The sequence below is a fragment of the Periophthalmus magnuspinnatus genome, chromosome 16 (assembly GCF_009829125.3).
Source record: "Periophthalmus magnuspinnatus isolate fPerMag1 chromosome 16, fPerMag1.2.pri, whole genome shotgun sequence".
Taxonomy (NCBI): domain Eukaryota; kingdom Metazoa; phylum Chordata; class Actinopteri; order Gobiiformes; family Gobiidae; genus Periophthalmus; species Periophthalmus magnuspinnatus.
The window spans coordinates 29,256,141-29,280,071 of NC_047141.1; the positions used below are offsets into that span (position 1 = coordinate 29,256,141).

Sequence of the window (23,931 nt, forward strand, 5' to 3'; positions counted from 1 at the left end):
CACTGTACTCACACTGTACACACACTGCACATACACACTGTACACACACTGTACTCACTGTACACATACTGTACTCACACTGCACACACACTGCACACACACTGTACACACACTGCACACACACTACACACACTGTACTCACTGTACACACACAGTACACACACTGTACTCACACTGTACACACACTGCACACACACTGTACACACACTGTACACACACTGCACAGACACTGTACAGACACTGTACACACACTGCACACACACTGCACACACACTGTACTCACTGTACTCACTGTACACAGCCTGTACTCACACTGCACACACACTGCACACACACTGTACACACACTGCACACACACTGTACACACACTGCACACACACTGTACTCACTGTACACGCACTGTACTCACACTGCACACACACTGTACACACACTGTACTCTTTGTACACACTGTACTCACTGTACACACACTGTACACACACCGCACACACTGTACTCACTCTGTACACACACTACACACACTGCACACACACTGTACACACACTGCACACACACTGTACACACACTGTACACACACTGCACACACACTGCACACACACTGTACTCACATTGCACACAGCCTAGAGCCCATAGCACAAAGTTGATAGAACAGAGCCTATAGAACACAGACTATAGGACAGTCTGTAACACACAGTCTATAACACAGTCTCTTGCACACATAGTACACAGCTTATATAGGACACAGTCTATAACACACATTCTATATCACATAGTCTCTTGCACACAGTCTCTAGCACATCCTCTTGCACACAGCCTCTTACTCACAGCCTCTTACACACAGCCTGTAGCACACAGCCTCTTGCACACATAATACACATCTTATATGGCATACAGTCGATATCACAAAGCCTCTTGCACACAGCCTCTTGCACACAGCCTCTTGCACACAGCCTCTAGCATACAGCCTCTTGTACACAGTCTATATCACACAATCTCTTGCACACAGCCTCTTGCACACATAGTACACATCTTATATAGCACACAGCCTCTTGCACACGTAGTACACATCTTATATAGCACACAGCCCCTTGAACACAGCCTCTTGCACACAGGCTCTTGCACACAGTCTCTTGCACATATAGTACACATCTTATATAGCACACAGCCTCTTGCACACATAGTACACAGCCTCTTGCACACAGGCTCTTGCACACAGTCTCTTGCACATATAGTACACATCTTATAAAGCACACAGCCTCTTGCACACATAGTACACATCTTATATAGCACACAGCCTCTTGCACACATAGTACACATCTTATATAGCACACAGTCTCTTGCACATATAGTACACATCTTATAAAGCACACAGCCTCTTGCACACATAGTACACATCTTATATAGCACACAGCCTCTTGCACACATAGTACACATCTTATATAGCACACAGTCTCTTGCACACAGCCTCTTGCACACATAGTGCACATCTTATATAGCACACAGCCTCTTGCACACAGTCTCTTGCACACATAGTACACATCTTATATAGCACACAGCCTCTTGCACACAGGCTCTTGCACACATAGTACACATCTTATATAGGACACAGCCTCTTGCACACAGTCTCTTGCACGTATAGTACACATCTTATATAGCACACAGCCTCTTGCACACAGCCTCTTGCACACATAGTACACATCTTATATAGCACACAGCCTCTTGCACACATAGTACACATCTTATATAGCACACAGCCTCTTGCACACAGGCTCTTGCACACAGCCTCTTGCACACATAGCACACATCTTATATAGCACACAGCCTCATACACACATAGTACACATCTTATATAGCACACAGCCTCATGCACACATAGTACACATCTTATATAGCACACAGCCTCATGCACACATAGTACACATCTTATATAGCACACAGCCTCATGCACACATAGTACACATCTTATATAGCACACAGCCTCTTGCACACAGCCTCTTGCACACATAGTACACATCTTATATAGCACACAGTCTCTTGCACACATAGTACACATCTTATATAGCACACAGCCTCATGCACACATAGTACACATCTTATATAGCACACAGCCTCTTGCACACAGCCTCTTGCACACATAGTACACATCTTATATAGCACACAGGCTCTTGCACACATAGTACACATCTTATATAGCACACAGGCTCTTGCACACATAGTACACATCTTATATAGCACACAGGCTCTTGCACACATAGTACACATCTTATATAGCACACAGGCTCTTGCACACATAGTACACATCTTATATAGCACACAGGCTCTTGCACACATAGTACACATCTTATATAGCACACAGGCTCTTGCACACATAGTACACATCTTATATAGCACACAGTGTGCTGAGTCCGAGTAATGATGAGACTTCTCTGTATCTGTGTTTTATGCACATCTTTGCTCCTGCCCCTGAATATTTAATGTTCTTCTTTACAATCACTGCAGCATTAGCTCGCAGCTCCAGCTCTGCTCAGTGAGCTCTGCAGACCAGGACCAGTGACCACATGAGCCTCGTTTCACTGTTTTACACATGAACACACAAAGCTGCTTCCAGGATTTGACCAAAATGTAACGGACATTTACTAAAGTCACTGTGTGTAATTAACAGCAGTGTTTTCAGACGTGGTTCTGTCTTTTTGCTTTGCCCCTGTGTTTTTCCCACAATATTGTGCAGGTGTGAAATGAAGTGTGATTCTGGTTGTTTTTTCGTGTGTCTTGAGCGGCTGATAAAAGCTGTGTTTACTGGTGAGGCTGTTTCTTGCAGCTCGCTGTGACTTGACTGAGCGTCTATTGAAAAAAAACTGGCCGAAGTGTTTTCCAAATATTGTCAGTGTAGCACCTTCCTGTGTCACTCGCGCAGCTCGGAGACGGGAGGCGCCTGCCAAGCCTTACACCGGTGTGCATAAGCGCTTTATTCTTTGTGTACATTATTCTGTCACTGTTTACAAACTACATCAGATCCACTGTGCAGTACAAATACTACCTGATAAAGCCAAACGTGTATTCAAAGCAAAAAACGCCAACTGAAGCTATATTGAAAAGCCAAGCAGATTTTGGTCATGGCACCTTGACAAAAACCTTAAGCCTGGCGCACATGACACAGCAAATCTTTAAGAAGTGAAATCCACTTGTGTTGAGTTCCTGCGTCAGCGCTCGGTCCCACAAACTCCACGCTCCTGTTTATGGAGGCACATGTAAATCAGCTCCGCACGCTTTCATTTCACTCCCACCATTTCTTCATGGAAAACAATTACGTTTTTATACAATCAATTTGCAGTAACCACCAGCATCCATCATGAGGTCTTTACACACGCTCACAACTGTCAGCCCATTCTTCATGTATCACATAACAATAAATATTGAGAGTGAGGAGCAGCTATGGCCTGTTAAATAATGAACGGCACAACTACAGCCTTGTACAGTCCATTTGTGCCAGTGAAGAACTCATTTTGGTCGAGTCCTGGAGGTATTTACTCATTGTATTTTTGTGAAACAAGGTTGCTTTGGATTGCGTTATACCCCAAGAATTAATTTTTACCATTTTGCGAAGGAGCATAGATGTAAACAGCCAGAAGATGGACACAAAGAGCTCAATGTTGGACAGAATGCATTATTTTAATCAGTTAGATTTATTCAGCCATGTCGTGGACTTTTTCCAGCCAAAAGCTTAAAAGCCATTACTGAAACTAAGCAAAAAGAAAACAGCAGTTTAAAAAATGGGTAGCGCAATGTTTTATCCCTTAATTCTGGACATATTTGTGCTTTTTTCTGTTGTAACGACTGACCAAAGAGACAGGACTCGAGGGGGAAAAGTTTAACAATGTTTATTCACAGTTTTTAAACACGCAAATGAAGGTAGATCGATCAGGGAGTTGAGAGCGGGGGGTTGTTTGCAGTAGTCCAGGAGTAGAGCGTGGGCAGCGGGGTCAGAGACGAGGTGGTCTGGGTCGGAAGATGTGTCGTGGAGAGCTGGGGCGGAGACAGAGGAGCTGAGCGGGATCTGACAGGGAGCAAAAAAAAAACATCCAACTTAGAACGAGTAACAAAACGCAAACACATGAAACTGAGCCACGCAGAGTTGTACCGCCGTGGATACGCGGACGATGTGGCCGTTGAGCGTCAGGTCCTGCCTCTTGATTATTGATTAGTTGCAGGTGTGCACGGGTGGAGCCCAAATCTCCGCCCAACTCCATGTTCAAACACAGAAGGGAGGGGGAAAACAGTCCAACAAAAGGCAGGACACACTGGGATCTTGACATTTTCACGATAACTTTACAATTCTGTGCTCACTTCCTGTTAACGTCCAAATAGTACCTGTGTGTGTGTGTGTGTGTGTTTACATGTGTGCAGCTGTCCCAGTTATGATTGGGTTTTGTTTTTTGAGTGTCCTGGTTTGGTGTGTGTCCGTGTAAACGCACTATCCTGATTTCAGTATCCTGGATAAGACAGTATTCCGGTTACTCTAAGACACGTGTCAAACTCAAGGCCCGGGGGCCAAATTCGGCCTGCCGCGTCATTTTATGTGGCCCTCAAGAAGATATTTTAAAATGACAGTCATGCCTTTTAATTTAAGTCTATGCTGCTTTAATGTGTGCACTGATAATATTTGACGCTCCTGTTCTAGGATATTCTGATAGTACCCACGATGCTGAGGTATGTAGACGCAGTACTGCTTTCTGGCACGGGCGCTATACTGAGCATGTGCGAACTGAAGTAACAAATACAGTAGGAGTAGCAGCTTTCCCAAAACAACTCAAACCTTTACCAGGCTTTTTCAATAAGTATATCTTGTTTTTTTGTTATTAGAAACAGGCTTAAACGTCTTTTAAGTAGCTCCTTGCCGTATCTGTACCATGGTTGCCAAAGTATATGAGTATCCTGGTACTTTCATAACCACAATACGCACTCTGTGTCCGCACATTACTGAAGACATTTTAAACCGGCGCCACGGGGTTTAATGATTAATGTGTTATTAGTGTGATGTACGTGCTCCGGTTGACGCTCCTCCCCCTGGTTCCCTCAGGTAGGCTGGTGGGAGAACGGCGTGCTGAGGCTGCGGTATCCGGCCTGGTCCCGGTACGGCCCGTTCCTCAAACCGCCCGACGACGCCCAGCACCTCCGGGTGGTGACTCTGGAGGAGCGGCCGTTCGTCATCGTCGAGCTCGCGGACGCCGCCTCCGGGACCTGCATCCGGGACTCGGTGCCCTGCAGACGACCTCTCAATGCCAGGTTTGAGGACTCACAACGCCAGAATACAGTAAAAATGGGACTTTATTATGTGTGGAGCAACAATCAGGATGTAGAAGAGAGAGTTTGGAGTCTGGAATCTTGGAAAAAACGCCCTCAAAGATAGAAAGGAAAGAGGGGAGGGCAGGAGGAGAAGTGGTATAAGATAGTATAAATAGGGAAGCAACGCAAAGAGATACCAAGGAAAAGGTTCTGTAGATGAATGAATACATTTTGTTTTGGTTGTTTACAAGACAAAACAAAAACATTTCCTTCATTAATTACAACCACAAAAAGGATTGGGCCCATCCTGACCTACACATAACTCCACAATACAGTAACATAACACAACACATAACACAATTTATGTACTTAAATCAATATCTTAAACACAAACATCTTGGCTCATATGACCTACTGTAATGTATATGCATGAATGAATTCACGCTTTAAAGTTTTTTTGAATTTAGACAGAGTTTTAATTGACTTAAATTCATTATTGAGATCATTCCAAAATTTTATTCCTAAAACAGACACATATCTTTGCTTCACATTAGTTCTTATTTTACTGGATTCAAACTGAAGCAAACCTCTTAAATTATAGTAACTATTTCTTAATTTAAAGAAGGACTGAATAGATATTTCGATACCACAATAATACCAAAAACAGACAATAAAAATAGGTTGTTTCTTCAATATTACCGTGTTTCCTTATAATTCTGGTATAGTTTAATATAGTTCCTTTCTAAAACCATCCAGAAAAGGTCAAATTTTTTCTATTTATGTTTTGTTTTTGTTTTTTCTCAGTAGTTCTTGGCATTTTTGTTGCCGTAAAAAACTTTTTTGTGCAGTCACCTACTTTTCTCCATGGACATTGCCACGTTTTATGCAGGTCTATAATGTATTTTGAAGTTCGATATATTGCTGAAGTAAATATAGACGATAAACAATAATATTGAAACTAATTTATGCCACTGACACAAAAATACAAGAGCTCATTTAAACCACACAAGCTATTCTAAATGTACAATTTTGTTAAGAAAATGTATGAGATGTAATAAACAACAGAATTAAACATTGTAGTGGTTAGTTTGCATCTGTAATGAGTCATAGAAGTTATTAATAAAACCTTTTACATAATCTAGCAATAGTAGTGCAAAGAAAAAGTCCTCACGATAAAAACTGACCCCAAAATAATATTGTTCCACCTTCTTATACTGACCGATAAGTCGATAAAGTCATTATCGTGAGTAGTTTTATGCCATTTTGTAAAACATTCCAGGCAAAACAACAACTTCTACACAAAAATAAGAACGTTTTGGACCCACTACCCAAAAAGTGTCATAATTCCCCTTTAAATCAGCCTTTCACTCCAAAAAAAACTCATTTGTAAAGTGCCATTTTGTCACATTAACTTGACTTTTTCATTCAGAAAGTTTGCATTCAGGATTCAGGCTTGATTCTCTGTTCATATTCCTGAATAATTCCTCTCACAATAATTCAACACTAGAACATTATGTGACGACATCCCAATACCAACACGAGCCTCCGTATAAAAGTAAGGACAAAGGCCAACATAATGAATGGAGTCTTCATGATGCTTTCCAATGGCACTGACATAAATCACTTGTCAAAACTGTGGCCTCTTCGGTGCAGCCCTGATCAATACCAGTCCCCTCTGAGGATGAGTGAGTCAGGCAGAGTAAAGCTTATGGTTCACCAGCCTCTCAAAGGATGACGACACCTCTGCTGCTCCAGTCCATCAATGTCACTAACTGCCCACAATACTCTTTATGCCCTCGCTCTGTCCATCTGTCCCAGAGGCAGACGCAGCAGCCAAAAGTCTCACTGTTTCTTAGAGCACCACCACTTTAAAAAAAATCACTCAGGAAAAAGTACAAATGGCTGATCCAAGAAATTACTCAAGTATAAATATACGTTCACACTGGGGCGTCGAAAAAGCGTTGGACGTCTCTTGTTGGAGCGTCATGGACATCGTGAAAGCACATCGGAGAAAAATACCGTTGAGGTCTGCGAGTGCCTTGGGATGTTCTGTTTTCCCTGTGTCTTTGTGAACGATGCAGACCAGTTTGAGAGAGTGACTTTAGTATTAGTACTTAACATTTAGTATTGTATTTATTACATAAAACCCATCGGAGGCGATCAGCTCTGCGGCGTTTATCGTAGACGGTATAGCATAATTAAGTTGCAGCTAGTTTTTGACTGATGTCTTGCTACTTTTTCCGGACAATGACGTCGCTAAATCACTGGAGCGTGTTTTCTGATTGGCCAAAAGTTTAGATTTTTCAGCTCTTCCGTCTGACACTTTGGAAACAGAGCGTCCGAGGCCCGAACGCTCAAGACACGTCACGTCAGCGCCAGATTTGTGCCACTCTCAGGTTTGAAAACCTGCCGCAAAATTACGGAGCAGCCAAAACACACGTCCACCGTAGACTTTGCATGTAAACTCGACGCTCCTGATGCCCCGGTGTGAACAGAAGTGCATAAGAGTGACTATCTGGCCTTGACGGTGGCTCAGTCCCCCGTCCTGAAGGTTGGACGATTGATTCCTGCTGGCGCCATGTTCTCTTCTTCTGTCCTTAGGCAAGACACTTCACTGACTTCCCTAGTGTAGAAATGTGTGCGTGGTCATTGGCAGGCTCGCTTCCATCACTTTACCCCAGGGCAGCTGTTTCTACATTCGCTTACCACCAGAAAACACGAAGTGAATGAATAAAGACCGTAGTGACGCGCTTTGAGAGGCTTTACAAGACAAGATCATTATTATTATTTATCTTTTTTTTTGGTTTATAATCCGATAAAAATCATAATTTCAGTTCACAGTGATCAAATCCCGAGGGCTGTAATTATTTTAATAAAAGAAAGTCCTCAGCAAAGAGCAAAATGTCACTATCCTGTCTTTTTTTTTGGACGATAGAAACGAAAATCTTTAACAAACATAATCCGAAATGTATTGGACTCTTGCGTTAGTTCATCAGTTAATGTTGAAATCTTCTCAAATGTTAATGCTCTGGGAGTTGTATGAAATGTGCAGGTGGAACAGAATCCTACTAGATAAGATAGATAATTCCAAATCTAATCACAATCGCAGCCCTAACCCCGTCATACTAACCCCGTGCCCCCCGTGTGTCCCGGTGCAGTGCGATCCATGAAGGCGTGGCCCCCCTGAAGCAGTGCTGTAAGGGCTTCTGCATCGACATCCTCAAGAGACTCGCCAAGATCGTGGGCTTCACCTACGACCTGTACCTCGTGACCAATGGGAAACACGGCAAGAAGATCGACGGAGTGTGGAACGGCATGATCGGAGAGGTGGGTTTGATGAGGCGGATGTAAAAAGATGTATTCAGTTTGAAAAGTACTTAAAGATGAGAGAAACGCCACCTTTTTGATTCATTTCCTCCTTGAAAACTGTGACTCTTTCATAATATTTCGGTGTTTTTTAGCCAGTGGTGAAAGAAGTATTTTGTTACTTAAGTAAAAGTACAGAAACTGGAGCAAAAACATACTCAAGCAAAAGTATCACATGTCTACTTAAGTCTACAAGTCTATTTAAGTAAAAGTATCACATGAAAAAGTCTACTTAAGTAAAAGTGTTAAAGTACAAGTTTAAAAATATGCTTAAAGAGTAAAAAGTAAAAGTATTTTGTGCAGATTTTGAGATCTAATGAAGCTTCAAATGCGGTGATTTTGATAAAGATTTGAAGATTTGAAGAGAAACAACTGAATCTATAATTTTTCCTGTTTTTATTTGTATATTTTTGTTTGCTTTTTGTTTTTTCATATTATGAACGTGTTAAAAATAAACCCCCTTTTTCAGCAGGTGTCAAATAGTAATAAAAAAATACTTTTACTTTTCAGTCCAGTTTAAAAATGTAGAGGAGTAGAAAGTACAGGTGCTTTCTCTCAAATGTAGTAAAGTAAAAGTAAAAAGTATCCACTGTAAAATGTAGTTAATTAAAGTACAGATACCTAAAATGTATACTTAAGTACATTTTGTTACATTCCTCCAGCTTTAACCCTATAGCGTCGGATGCTTTCGCCGCAAATAGACTCGCGGTTGTGAACTTTCCATTTCCGTAACCCCGCGACCAATTGTGCTTCATGTAAATTCAAACGGCGTCTCAAAGCAGAGGCATGGGGCTGTTTAAATATGTTACTGTCATTACGTAATGTGCTTACGTCGCCCTCCAAGACGACCAATCAGAGCGCAGGGGCCGCCAGGATTCTCCCAGTCAGTTATTTGATGCGTCAAAGAAAACATAAATATGGATAGAGGTGTAAAATAGAGGTAGTTGTGTGAAAAAAGGCAAAAGTACATGCTGATACTTCCTTTAACATGATTTTTATGGCTTAAAAAAAAGAAAAAAAAAACATCCAGGCGAGCTATAATGGTCTATAATGTCAGTCCTTACAGCCCCATGCCTCTGCTTTGAGACGCCGTTTGAATTTACATGAAGCACAATTGGTTACGGCGTTACAGTAATGGAAAGTCCACAACTACGAGTCTATCAGCGGCGATAGCATCTGACGCTACAGGGTTAAACATGTACATTATACTGAATCAACTTCTAATGGTTTTGCCTCATTAACTTACTCAGTTACATTTGATTCATGCATGTTTGAGGAGTGTTGTCCTGCGTTTGACCCACTATCCCCGCACACAGCCCTGGATTTACATACTCAAATGTTCAAAATCGTTGCGTTGGCCTTTTTCAAAGTTCAAAACACTTGTTGCGATGGTGAGGTGGCTCTATGGAGAGGCAAGCCCAGCAGCAGAGAATCACTTTTACTGTGAACAAGTCAATGGATCTGTTCCTATGAAGTCATTTTAGATCAATATTGAGGTTTACAATGAACAAAATGTAAAATAATTCTACTTGTTTGATATAGATTATTACCAAAAACTACAGACAAAGCTTCTTTAAACAGTAAACGCAAAGAACGGCCAACGGGACATGGAAATGTTTCATATTTCAGTTGAATTTAATCAAATAATAGTAGCAATGGGCCCCCAAGGAAGATCCAGGTCATATTGGAGGAACGATGGGAACTCCTTGGGGTCCAACTGGAGGAGCTAGAGGAAGTGTCTGGGGTGGGGGAAGTGTGGGATTTGCTGCTTAGACTGCTACCCCCATGATCCAGGTCTGGATAACAGAAGAAAATAGATAGATGGCTGGAATCGTAGAAAAATTAGTGTAGTGCTGCTGAATCTAAACTGATCAAACATCTCAAATCAAAACATATCACATTGGAGGGACTATGGGAACTCCTTGGGGTCCAACTGGAAGAAGTGTCTGGGGTGGGGGATGTCTGGGAGTCGCCGCTTAGACTGCTGCCCCCATGATCCGGGTCTAGATAAGCAAAAGAAAATGGATAAATGGCTGGAATCGTAGAAAAATGAGTATGCAGCTGAATCTAAACTGATCAAAACATCTCAAATCTAAACATACGTCCACAGGTTTTTCCTCACGTCGAGCTGAACCGTTTGCCGCGTTTTTCCTCCAAAATCTGTTCCATTACCGCATTACTGTTTACCTCCCGCGCTCAGCCCCGGCTCCTGCCTGGTGCCACGGGTGACCAGTTAAAACTAAGTGTCAAATCAATCGCACTGAGAGCTATGGCCACTTAACCAGCAGCAATCAGACAGCTGTCATTTGTTCCACTCACACTCATACACTCCGGCTAATGGAACCGGCAACCTCCTGCACTGCACCAGCGGAGAAACAGCGCTGGGATTGAGTTACGCAAATACACATTTATCATTCAAAACTGCACGGAACATTGGCTATGCTACATTTGCCGTTTATGAAGAAGATGTTGTGATTAGTTGAGGCCATATTCAGTTAATTAGTCAATCGTATTTACATGGGGAGAGTGTGATCTGCGTGTTTGTCTGTGTAACTGCGGCGGCTGGGGTTTTCTCGCTCTTAATACAAAAACAAACGCATTTTAAATAGATTTTTTGGGCTGCGAGATTTATCACAATCGCACTGCCGGATGAACACAATCGGCAAAGACTGTTTTAATTTATAACTTCCAGAGTCGAGAGCTAAATGTGACACGGTAATAAAGCTTAAAGTTCGATGTATCGCAGGAATAAATATAGAAAATAAACGATAATAATGAAACTGTGATGCAGATTTAAACCTCAAAAACTATTTCAAATCTACAATATTGTTAAAAAATCATGAGCTGCAATAAATAAACAGCAGAATTAAACACTTTAGTACTGAGTTTGCATCTGTAATGAGTCAGAAAAGTTATTAATTCAAACTTTTACAGCTTAAATCTGATCTTACAGTCAAAAAATAACCAAAAATTTAGCAGTAGCGTAAAGTTAAAGTCCACATGATAAAATCTGACCCCCAAAAATGTTGTTACAACGTGACAGGCTGAAGTAAATGTTGTAAATGATCATGGACGCGATTCCAGCTCCGTCGACTCTGGCTCCAATTCACTTTCTATTGAAAAACTGTCGCCTCTCTCTCTCTGTACCTGCTGCTGTCAGACTCGTGATGTTGGTCTTAAAATGTTTGTATTAACCCGCTCTACTATTTCTTTTTATTATTTTTTTTTCATATTTTTATTGATATGTGAAATCTTACAGTACACTGTAATTTAAAACAACAAATGTATACACACCTTTTTCATTTTATATAACAAGAACTAAAGCTTAAAAAGTAAATAAATAAAAAGTCAGTCATGGGGCCAGTACTTTTTCTCCTTTATGTGAATGATATTATGTCTGTATCAAAATTACTAAATTGCATCTTGTTTGCTGATGATACCACATTATTTTACTCCGGAAAAAACATAAAGGAGGTTATAAAAAATGTAGAAGATGAGTTTCAAATATATTAAAATGGTTCAATGCTAACAAACTATCTATAAACATTATTAAAACTAAATTTATGGTCTTTAGTTGTAAAAAGAAAGATTTAGAGGTAAGATTATTCACACAAGGATTAGAGATAGAAAGAACAAGTACATTTCGTTTTTTAGGAGTTATTATTGATGAGCAGCTGACGTGGAAATCCCACATAGAGCAAGTAAGATCAAAAGTATCACAAACCATTGCTGTATTACACAAGGTGAAAGAGTCTCTCAACAAAGATGCATTGTTCTTATTGTATAACACACTGATTGTTCCATATATGACATATTGCATTGAAGTGTGGGGAAGTGCTTGTAAAACCTACATTCTTTTACAGAAGCGTGCTATTAGAATTATCAATGGAAGTGGTTATAGAGCACATACAAATCCAATTTTTATTCAATCACAAATGTTGAAATTTAATGAATTGGTGGAATATAGCATTCTCAAAACCATGTATAAAGCTCATCTAAAAGTATCACCAGAGAAGTTGCAAAATAGATTTCTAAAGAGAGAAAGTAGATATCAATTAAGAGGAACTGATTTATTTTCTAAGCCAGAGTTTAGAACAAAACCAAAGGAAAGATGTATTTCAATCAAGGGAGTCAGTCTTGAAAGTAATATTAAAGAATCCAAGTCCATTTATATGTTTAAGAAAAGCTTGAAATGATCATTATTAAGAAAGTATATAACTGCTATGTGACAGGATGATTTTGTGTTTTTTTTTTGTAAAGTAGCTGTGCATCTAAGTTTGATTTTGTATAATGTAACAGTGCAATACTCAGGAAGTGAATAAGAGTCAGAGTTGATAAGGGGCAGATAGTATAAGCTTTTGCTTCTTTCTGTGCCCTTTCATTCATTTATCATAATTGTACAAAAGCTGGAATACTGTATGTAGATATGTTGCATTGATTTGTTTTGTTTTAATGAATGAAATAAAATATTGGGGGGAAAAAAGTAAATAAAATAATAATAATACAAAAATAAATACATTAATTAATCACACATATCTTGAGTGAATAACCCGCTCTACTATTTTTACTAGTATTTTTATTTATTTATTTATTTATTTATTTATTGCGCTATTGTGTCCATAAATCTAAATATGAACATTAATAAGACACAAATCAGCTGCCTTCTTTCCCTGACATCGCTTCTGTTAGCGTTAGCCACAGGTTTGATAGCTTTGTTGGCGCTGCTGATTGGCTCTTTGGTTGCTATGATACACGCAGTCGGATCACCAAATATGAACTCAGCTCCAGATTTGTCCGTATAACTGCTCTAGCCTCGATAAGCTTCATTTGACTCTCCCTTTATACAATCTATGGTTTGATTATGTGCTGTACTGTAACATAAATTCCAAAAAATCGCAGAAAAATCTCATTTATTCCACTGGTCCCTGTCCATAAATCAGATAAATAGAACACACGTATATGCAGGACTCGCACTGCAATTAGAAAACACATTATTGCCCGATTATAAATATAGAATGATTGGATTTCCAAACTGTATTTAATCTCGGGACTCCATTTGGCGATAGTTACTGTGTTAAGACGATCCCCAGCCTCAGGTCTATGGAACGGGCCATTACAGCCGCGACTGTAGCAGATAAATAAATCAATATTTCCACAGCCGCATGTTTCAAGTTAATTGTTTTCCGCTGGTTAAGATACAATCATCTTAGTACAGATTTTATCCCCAGAGTCGGGTTTGGTCACTGTCCCTGAGTCCAGCTGTCAAACGCGGCTTGTCATAATATTCTCTGCACTTTTATTTATATCTGGACTCGGGTTGGAGCTGTCCGTCAAGTCTGTTTTCGCAAGGTTAAGGAAGAAGCTGCTTTCTGTTTCACTTTATTTGCCGGTGAAGCGCGGATGTGTCGTGTCTAATGCAGATTAACACTTCACAAGCAGCACTTTTTTTCCACGTAGCATTTTCTATACTTTTTCCTGGATACTTTGGATAGTTTTGTATATACGTTGGTCGGTATCTCGGTTTGAGAATGAACGCACTGCGGGGTACAGTTTGGTATGTTTTGGATTAGCTTCACAATGCTATGCCGTCAATATATGCTAATGCTGCAGAAACGTGCTAAAGGGGCCTGTATATGTGTAGGTGCGGTTTAGATATTTCACAAAAACGGATGGATTATAACACGAACCACGGAAGAGCAACAATACGTCCTTATATGGTACACGCATATTTTGGTTTCAGTGTATTTTTTCATTTTAAACATTGATTATTGTGTGATTACAGTGTTTTTTATTATTATTCTCATTATTCAACAGTCACACATCACATTTTTATATATATGTGTGTCTAGTATAGCTCATAAATTTGTCAGTTTTTTCAAATTTTTCAATACGGCTGCAGGATTTATCACAAAAGCTAAATTTAATGTTAAGTCAAAGTTAGCCTATTGCAAAGAAAGCAAATTTATCTAGGAAATATAGTGTCCTCTCCAAAAAAGAAAATATTTTATCGAGTTTTATTATGTACAACGTGCTAATCTTTCAGTTTTAACCACTGACTGTTTATATAAATGGACAAAGCTAACCCGCTAGCCGCCACGTTCCAAACAGAAAATGATCACCTGGCTCCAATTCACTTTCCATTGAAAAACTGTCACCTCTCTCTGTAACTGCTGCTGTCAGACTTGTCATTTTGGTTCGTATTAATCCGCGCTACATGATCCTAGTGTTTTTATTTGGCCATTTTGTCCCTAAATCAGTGTGTACGTTAGCAACAGGTTTGATTGACAGCATTGTTAAGCACCCGCCCCCTGCAAAACCAGCAGTGCCAGCAGGAAGAGGCGTTACCTTCAACATCTTACTCCGTATTGGCTCTGTGGTTGCTATGATGCTCACGGTAGGAAGTCCAAATATGGATTTTGGTCCCGAATTCCTATAACTGGTCTAGCGTCGACAAGCTTCATTTGGCCGGAGACAAACTCTATGCTTGACTCACTCACTTCATTCACTTTTTTATACAGTTTATGGCTTTAACCTTTACAAACATCTTTCAAAATGCCTGATTGTATTAGTTTAATTAATAGTTTAATCAATTTAGTCATTAAATGGTAAATCTTGATCACAATTGCCACGCTTTCCACAAAAAAAAAAAAAAAAAAAAAAATTATTTCCTTAAAGATTCATCCTTAGTCGACTCTGTATTTCTTTTCTTCCACGGTTGTTTTGCGTTTCCCTTTAGGTCGTGTACAAGCGAGCGGACATGGCCATCGGATCCCTGACGATCAACGAGGAGAGGTCAGAGGTCGTGGATTTCTCTGTTCCTTTCGTGGAGACAGGGATCAGTGTTATGGTCTCCCGTAGCAACGGCACTGTTTCACCATCCGCCTTCTTAGGTAAGTGGTCCCATTTGTGTCAGGTGCCTCAGCGAAGGCCCGAATCCAATCCAATATGCTGAAGAGAAACGTCGAGTTAGCATAAATGGCTGCTGTCTTTGGCTGCTCGTCCTACATCTAGATTACCCATTACTTTTCCTAGTTGTTCTCGTCTTCACAACTTATAGTTTCACTCAGTCAGCAAACACAAAGCTCCAGTGGGCTGTTGGACGATGCAGCGCTCGAACCGTTATGGAAAAAACAGCTCTTTTAGACAGAAAGCCTTTACAGACACTTCATTTTTACTCTCTGCACCATTTTGTTTAACGTTCAGGCCACAGCAACTCAGATTTATGTGAGTCTGTCTTAATAAGGTCGTTTGAACTGTTCAATTCAGCTGCTGCAGATTTTGTGCTAAATGATATTTTAAAAAAGCAACTGGTGTTAATGACACACTTGACACAGTGACACTAAAACATGATCATCTCAGCAACTCGTTTAACCATCCACCTGCTTGTCTCCATAGAGAGATACACATGTCATTTTATTTTTTTCCTTTTTTTAACATTTTTTGGACAATAGGCCTAGATTCATGCAGGTGTGTTGTTGTTGTGATGTAATAATTTAGTTGTTTTTCTTTGACAATGGCTGTGCTCCTGTTCTCCCTCAGAGCCCTACAGTCCCGCTGTGTGGGTGATGATGTTCGTCATGTGTCTGACCGTCGTCGCTGTGACCGTCTTCATCTTTGAGTTCTTCAGTCCTGTGGGCTACAACCGCAGCCTGCAGACCGGCAAAAGTGAGTTCTATTGTCCCACAAACCAGAAAGTGTGTTCTGTCGTCCCACAAACCAGAAAAAGTGTGTTCTGTTGTCCCACAAACCAGAAAAAGTGTGTTCTGTCGTCCCACAAACCAGAAAAAGTGTGTTCTATAGTCCCACAAACCAGAAAAAGTGTGTTCTGTTGTCCCACAAACCAGAAAAAGTGAGTTCTGTAGTCCCACAAACCAGAAAAAGTGTGTTCTATTGTCCCACAAACCAGAAAAAAAGGCAAGGCAAGTTTATTTGTATAGCACAATTCATACACAAGGTAATTCAAAGTGCTTTACAGAATAAGAAAGACATTAAAATCACACAAATCAAAACATAAATAATCACAAATAATCATCATAAAATTAACATTAAAAGAGAAGAGTGCAGAATAAAAATCTTTCAATCGTTTGCACAGCTAAACAGAACTGTTTTGAGCCTTGATTTAAACATTGTCAAAGTAGAGGCCTGTCTCACATCTTCAGGAAGATTGTTCCAAGTTTTAGCTGCATAAAACTTAAACGCTGATTCCCCATGTTTAGTCCTGACTCTGGGCAACAGCAGGAGGCCGGTCCCTGAGGTCCTCAAATTGCGAGATGGTTCATATGGCACTAACATGTCGGAGATATACTTTGGACCTAGGCCATGGAGAGACTTATACACAAGCAGAGCTGCTTTAAAGTCTATTCTTTGAGCTACAGGAAGCCAGTGCAGAGACCTGAGCACAGGACTTATGTGCTCATACTTCCTGGTTCTGGTCAGGACCCGAGCAGCAGTGTTCTGGATGTACTGCAGCTGTGTTTAGGCTCGTATGGAGAGTGAGCAGGACGTTTCAGTAGTCTAACCTACTGGAGACAAATGCATGGATAAGTCTCTCTAAGTCTGGCTTTGACAGTAAACCTTTGATTTTTGCAATGTTTTTTAGGTGGTAAAAAGCTGCAGATGTTATTGATTTAATGTGGCTGTTAAAGTTCAAGTCTGAGTCCATTATTACCCCTAGATTTCTAGCCTGATTTGAAGGTTTCTATTGTCCCACAAACCAGAAAAAGTGAGTTCTGTTGTCCCTCAGAATGGCAAAAGTGTGTCCTTTAGTCCCGTGTAATACACAGTTGTAATACACCCACATCCTGCAGAGCGACAGAAGTGAGGTCCTGATATCACGGTCAGTACAGGATTGTTAACACTCGCGTCCAGGTCTGAGGCGTCCACCAGCTGATTGAAAACAAAGGGACCGGTGAACATGTTTACAACTTCCTTTTTTTTTACCACGTCCCATCTCAGGTGAAAAAGGGATTGCATCATTTAGTCCAACAAGGTTCTTTCAGTAGTTCAAAAAACAATGTGTTACTGTGACCATAGACATAACAGCCTTTGGCCCAACAATAACTCTGAACTTTATCTACCAAACCTGATCAAACCACTTCTTTTTCTGCTTATCCCACTGAACTCGATGGAAGGAGAGCTTCTCTGTTGAGATGTGTTTGTGTTCTGTGTGAACGTTGAGGAACACGGCGCTGTGGCATTGTAGGAAAATACAAAACAAATTTATCTCAACATGGAAAAAATGTGTGCAGCCACTCAGAGTTGTGTTTTGTGTCTGGACCAGCAGCAGGAGCTTTGAGATGCTTAGAACGAGCAATGGACCTGTTACTTTACATCAATATTTGGTTTTTAAAATAAAAAAAAGCATAATGTTTTTTTTTTTTTTATACTTTTGAGTTTTTCTCTTTTTAAATAATTTGATGGATTGATTCCACTGTGAAAGATATAAATACAGATGTGTGTGTGCAGACGTGTGTGTGCAGACGTGTGTGTGCAGACTTGTGTGTGCAGACGTGTGTGTGCAGACATGTGTGTGCAGACGTGTGTGTGCGCAGACGTGTGTGCGCAGACGTGTGTGTGCAGACGTGTGTGTGCAGACTTGTGTGTGCAGACGTGTGTGTGCAGACTTGTGTGTGCAGACGTGTGTGTGCAGACATGTGTGTGCAGACGTGTGTGAGCAGACATGTGTGTGCAGACGTGTGTGTGCGCAGACGTGTGTGCGCAGACGTGTGTGAGCAGACGTGTGTGCAGACGTGTGTGCAGACGTGTGTGCGCAGACGTGTGTGCGCAGACGTGTGTGAGCAGACGTGTGTGCAGACGTGTGTGCGCAGACGTGTGTGCGCAGACGTGTGTGTGCAGACTTGTGTGTGCAGATGTGTGTGCGCAGACATGTGTGTATCTGTTATCACAGACTCAGACTGGAGCCTTTTCTTCCTGTGGGCAGTTCACAGCTCCCTGGGTTAGGGTTGGATTAGGTCAGTAGGTTTCTCAGTGCATTGAGTAATAAGCAATAATCCACCTTCAAATCCACTGCATTATGTAACTTTTTGGCTGGAGGGTTCGCCATCTTGTCTCCATGGAGATGTTATTGCTTTGTCTGGGATGTTACACTGCATTGCATTCTCTATCTACCATTTATTTAATTACATGTTTTTATTACTCAAAAACACCAGAGAGTGATAAGTTTAACACCAAACTGTGGAACATTCTAGACCAGGCAATAACATCCATGGAGACGCACCTTTAAAGTTTATGTAAAGATGAATTTACCTGAGTCTGAACGCTCTGCTCTTTGTCACTTCTTACAGAGACTGGAGGGTCGACTTTTACCATAGGGAAGTCAGTGTGGCTGCTGTGGGCCATTGTCTTCAACAACTCTGTGCCAGTGGAGAACCCCCGAGGAACCACCAGTAAGATCATGGTTCTGATCTGGGCCTTCTTCGCTGTCATATTCCTGGCCTCTTACACTGCCAACCTGGCCGCCTTCATGATCCAGGAGGAGTACATCGACACTGTGTCCGGCCTCTCCGACAAAAAGGTACGTCCTGAATACTGATTCTGAACAGACAGCACAAAACGAATTAAAGTCTTAGTTTAATCCCATTTCATTGAATATTAAACAGATGAAAGTGTTGGGTTTTTATAGTCAGTAATGTCTTATTTGCAATACGTCTACGACCTCCGTTCAGAAATTCATGGGTGTTTCATAATGGTGGAAAATAAGGAGCGTTGCCGTAGCGATTTAAACAAAAAATATAAAAGGTGTATCTATCATTTTATACATTTATCCATGCATCAGTCTTATAATCTAAGATAAATAAATAGTAAACTTGGTGTTCATTCATAAGTGTTTTTACTAGTAGTTTGTTCCACAGCTCCTTTATTTACTTTTTTATTTATTTTTTTGCTAATTGTTTGGACGTTTGGCACATTCTGACGATTTGTTTTTGAGCTTTATACAATTAAAGTGGATATTTCTGCACTTTTTTGTTTGTTCCCTTTTTAGAAGATTACTCCGCTCGTTTCTGATCTTTGTTTTTTATCGTTCATTTTGCAGCTTTTTTTGGCAGATAAACGTTACAGGATTTTAATTGTGCAGATCTTTAAAACAGCAATTACATAATTATGTTGTTTTCGGTTTAGCTCCAGTATTTTGTCTTTTATTTCAGAAAAGTGTTGTTAGTTTGTGTTGACCGCGGACAGAAGTGGGTCAGGCAGAATGGTGCACAGTCAGGTGTGTCTCTCTCATTCTCTCTCTTGCTCTCTCGCTCTCACTCTCTTTTTCTCTCTCTCTTTCTTGCACTCTCTCACACACTCACTCTCTCACGCTCTCTCTCTCACATTTTCACTCTTTCTCTCGCTCTCACTCTCACATTCTCACGCTCACTCTTTCTCTCTCGCTCTCTTTCTCTCACACTCTCACTCCCTCACTTTCTCTCTCACGCTCCCTTTCACTCTCTCACTCTCGCTTTCTCCCTCTCACTCTCTCACACTCTCTCTCACTCCCTCTCACTTGCTCTCTCACAGACTCTCACTCTCTCATGCCCACGCTCTCTCTCACACTCTCTCTTTTTCTCTCACACTCTCTCACTCCCTCTCTGTCTCTCTCACTCTCTCACACTCTCACTCTCTCTCACCTTCATGCTTCTTTTTTGGCCCTCAGTTTCAGCATCCAGAAGACCAGTACTCTCCTCTATTACACTTTTTTTCTCTGTTTCTCTGTCACTCTCTCTCACTCTCAAACTCTCGTTCTCTCTCTCTTGCCCTCTCACATTCTCACTCTCTCTCATGCTTCTTTTTGCTCCTCAGTTTCAGCACCCAGAAGAGCATTACTCTCCTCTCTCAGTTTCTCTCTCACACTCTTTCTCTGTCTCTTTCTCACACTCTCACACACTTTCACTCTCACTCTGTCATGCCTCTGTTTGCTCCTCACTTTCAGCATCCAGAAGAGCAGTACTCTCCTCTCTTACACTCTTTCTCTCTGTTTCTCTCTTTCACTCTTTTTCTTTGTCTCACTCTCTCACGCTCTCTTACTCTCCCTTACTCTCATGCCTCTTTTTGCCCCTCAGTTTCAGCATCCGGAGGAGCAGTACCCTCCTCTAAAGTTTGGCACTGTGCCCAATGGGAGCACAGAGAAGAATATTCGCTCCAACTACCCAGACATGCACCAGTACATGGGCAAGTACAACCAGAGGAGGGTGGAGGAGGCCATCATCAACCTCAAGACTGGGTACGTTTAACAGACACACACAAACACACACGCACACCCACCCCCACACACACCCCCACGCACAGACACACACACACACGCACACAGACACGCACAGACACAGACATGCACACACAGATATGCACAGACACACACCACACACACACACACACCCCCACACGCACAGACACACACACATGCACACCCCGATATGCACAGACACACACCCACACACAGACACACACCCACCACACACACACAAACACACCCCGACACACACACACACAGACACACACACCCCGACACGCACACACAGACACGCACACACAGTCACACCCCTACACGCACACCCAGACACACACACACACAGACAGACACGCGCACACACAGACACGCGCAGACACAGACACACACACACATACATACATACACACACATACATACACACAGACACACACACCCCTACACACAGACACACACACACATACACAGACACACACACCCCCGCACACCCCGACACACCCCTACACGTACACACCGACACACACATACACACAGACACACACAAACACAGACAGACACACCCCCACACAGACATGCACACACACACACACCCCGACACGCACACACATACACACACACATACTCTATGGTCTCAAAGCTTATGCTAACTTTTATTAAAAACAAAAGATATAAAATAAACAACCTATTACAATTCAAACAAATTAAACTAAAAGATGACCTGATTATTTTTAAATGTAGAATTCTTCAGTTTGTGTTGTTGTTTTAATATTTATTACGCTTCAAAATTAGCATTAGCATTAGCATTGTGACTCAAACATTCGTCTTTCTAAACTCAGAAGTGTCGTCAGCTGAAGGATTCGTTGTATTTGTGTGGTTTCTTAGCGTGTTGTCCGTGACGTCCACCTGCAGCTCTCTGTCCACTGTCTCATCTTTAAATATTTATTCATTTTAGCGTGACTCTGCAAAAACCTCATCGAAACTGGACAGTAGTGATGCTAACAGTGCGGTATCGGGCGCTAACGTGCACAGAGTCAGTTGCAGTTAATTGCAATTTAAATGACCATAAATGAACGTCCACTGTGAGCTGAATCTTCATTTTGAGACATAAACGTACGTCTATATTTCACCGTTCAGTTTCTTCCATTTCAAACACCGTGTGCAGCATCTCTTCTTTTTTCTCTGTCGTTCTTTCCACATCTGCCTGGTGCATGTGATCTTCAATCTCTTGTCACACATCCTGCTCCTCACACTCCTCCTCTCACCTTTTCCTCTCAGCTCCACCTCTCCTCCCTCCTCCTCCTCTTTCTCCTCTTCGTCGTCTCACTCTTCCTCACTGTACAGTAGAGCTGGGAATTACATGGTTCCTCGCAGTTTGATACGATGCACGTGCCAGCTCCAGTACTGCAATATAAAAAAGTACTAGAATGTATATTTCAACACAGAATAATTGTTAATTTCTTTGTTAATTTATACTAGTTCTGACATAGATAAAGACAGGTCCGACTCTGTCCTTTTTGTAGTTTTTTTCTGTTCAATATATGATACTTATTCATATGAGTATTGTGTTTAAATATTAGTTTTTATATCAATTAGTATCTGGGAATTTATTTGACATCTTTCCATGAACACACAATACAGAGTTCAGTTTGTTCAAGCTGTTTATGAAATACATGTCCAACGGTGAATACTGTATTTCAAAAGACGTAAGCAAGTTTCAGTGCTGCTTCTGCGTACTTGAGTGAAATGTTCCAAAAAGTACTGCTGATAACATACCGTCAAAGTATTGTGACATCTATAGACTGTATAAATAAAGAAATGTGACGTCAGGGAAAAAAGGTGCCTGATTTGTCTGTTATTAATGTTCATGTTTTGATTTACCGACATTATAGCCAAAGAAAAAACACCAGGATCATGTAGAGTGGGTTAATAGGAACATTTAAGACTAAACTGATGAGTCTGACAGCCGCAGTTACAGAGAGAGGAGAGTTTTTCTTTTTTTTTTCTTTTTTGTTTACTGTTTATTTTCATAGTTTCCATAAAAAAGAATGGATACATACAACGACAATGATAGTACACACTGATATAATGATAGTACACACTGTAAAATGTACTTAAGTAAAGTACAGAAACCTAAAATGTGTACTTAAATTACTACTTTTACTTCTTTAGGTTCTACCACTGTCTGGCTGCAGTCATCAATGTCAACAAACCATTTTACATATTACAAACAGCCAAGAACAGTGCACAGTTTGGATAATAATAATAATAATAATAATAATAATAATAACAATAATAATAACAATAATAATAATAATAATAATAATAATAATAATAATAATGATGGTGATGTTGATATAGAAATGAAAAAGAAAGGAGAAGGGGAAAAAAAGGAAAATATATATAAATACCTACATATACATACACAAACACATACACATATACATAAATGCACATATAAATATGTTTAAAAACCACACACATTGTTAAACTATTACATTACATACTGCTCATTAATGAAAAGCTACATTTGGTTGAGAGAGAAGTATGATTTATAAGTTTTATTTATTTATAAGTATGGTTTATTTATTTTTATTTTTTAATTAATTAATCAATTAATTTATTTATATTATAGTGCATTCATAGGACAGATAAATAACAAAACAAGCAAAAAAACTTATTATGGAGTTACAAGAGGCAACGCATTATTACACCATTATTTAACTTTTTAACATAATCCATGATCAATATTCAATAGAAACTGAACTGGAGCCAGAGTCGATGGAGCCATAAGTGCGTCCATGATCACTTTGTATTTATAACGCGGCAGCTAGCAGGTTAGCTATGTCTATTTACATATACAGTCTATGGCGATATGGTAATATGTGAGTATTTTGGATATTTAGTCACACCTCCACTGCCCACGCTCCGCTCCCTCGCCGTGTACTCTCCTCTCCCTCGCCGTGTACTCTCCTCTCCCTCGCCGTGTACTCTCCTCTCCCTCGCCGTGTACCCTCCTCTCCCTCGCCGTGTACCCTCCTCTCCCTCGCCGTGTA

The 23,931-nt window shown here is 40.7% G+C and overlaps 1 protein-coding gene across 1 annotated transcript in view; it reads left to right on the top strand.

Annotated features, from left to right (window-relative positions):
• Positions 1–23,931, top strand: part of LOC117384263 (glutamate receptor ionotropic, NMDA 2D) — a 72,854-nt gene that overhangs the window by 13,793 nt on the left and 35,130 nt on the right. Inside the window, exons 6-11 of the mRNA XM_055228101.1 lie at positions 5,078–5,283; positions 8,442–8,610; positions 15,386–15,539; positions 16,189–16,314; positions 18,954–19,183; positions 20,715–20,875. Coding sequence (XP_055084076.1) covers positions 5,078–5,283; positions 8,442–8,610; positions 15,386–15,539; positions 16,189–16,314; positions 18,954–19,183; positions 20,715–20,875 — 1,046 coding nt within the window. The remainder of the gene's footprint in view (positions 1–5,077; positions 5,284–8,441; positions 8,611–15,385; positions 15,540–16,188; positions 16,315–18,953; positions 19,184–20,714; positions 20,876–23,931) is intronic.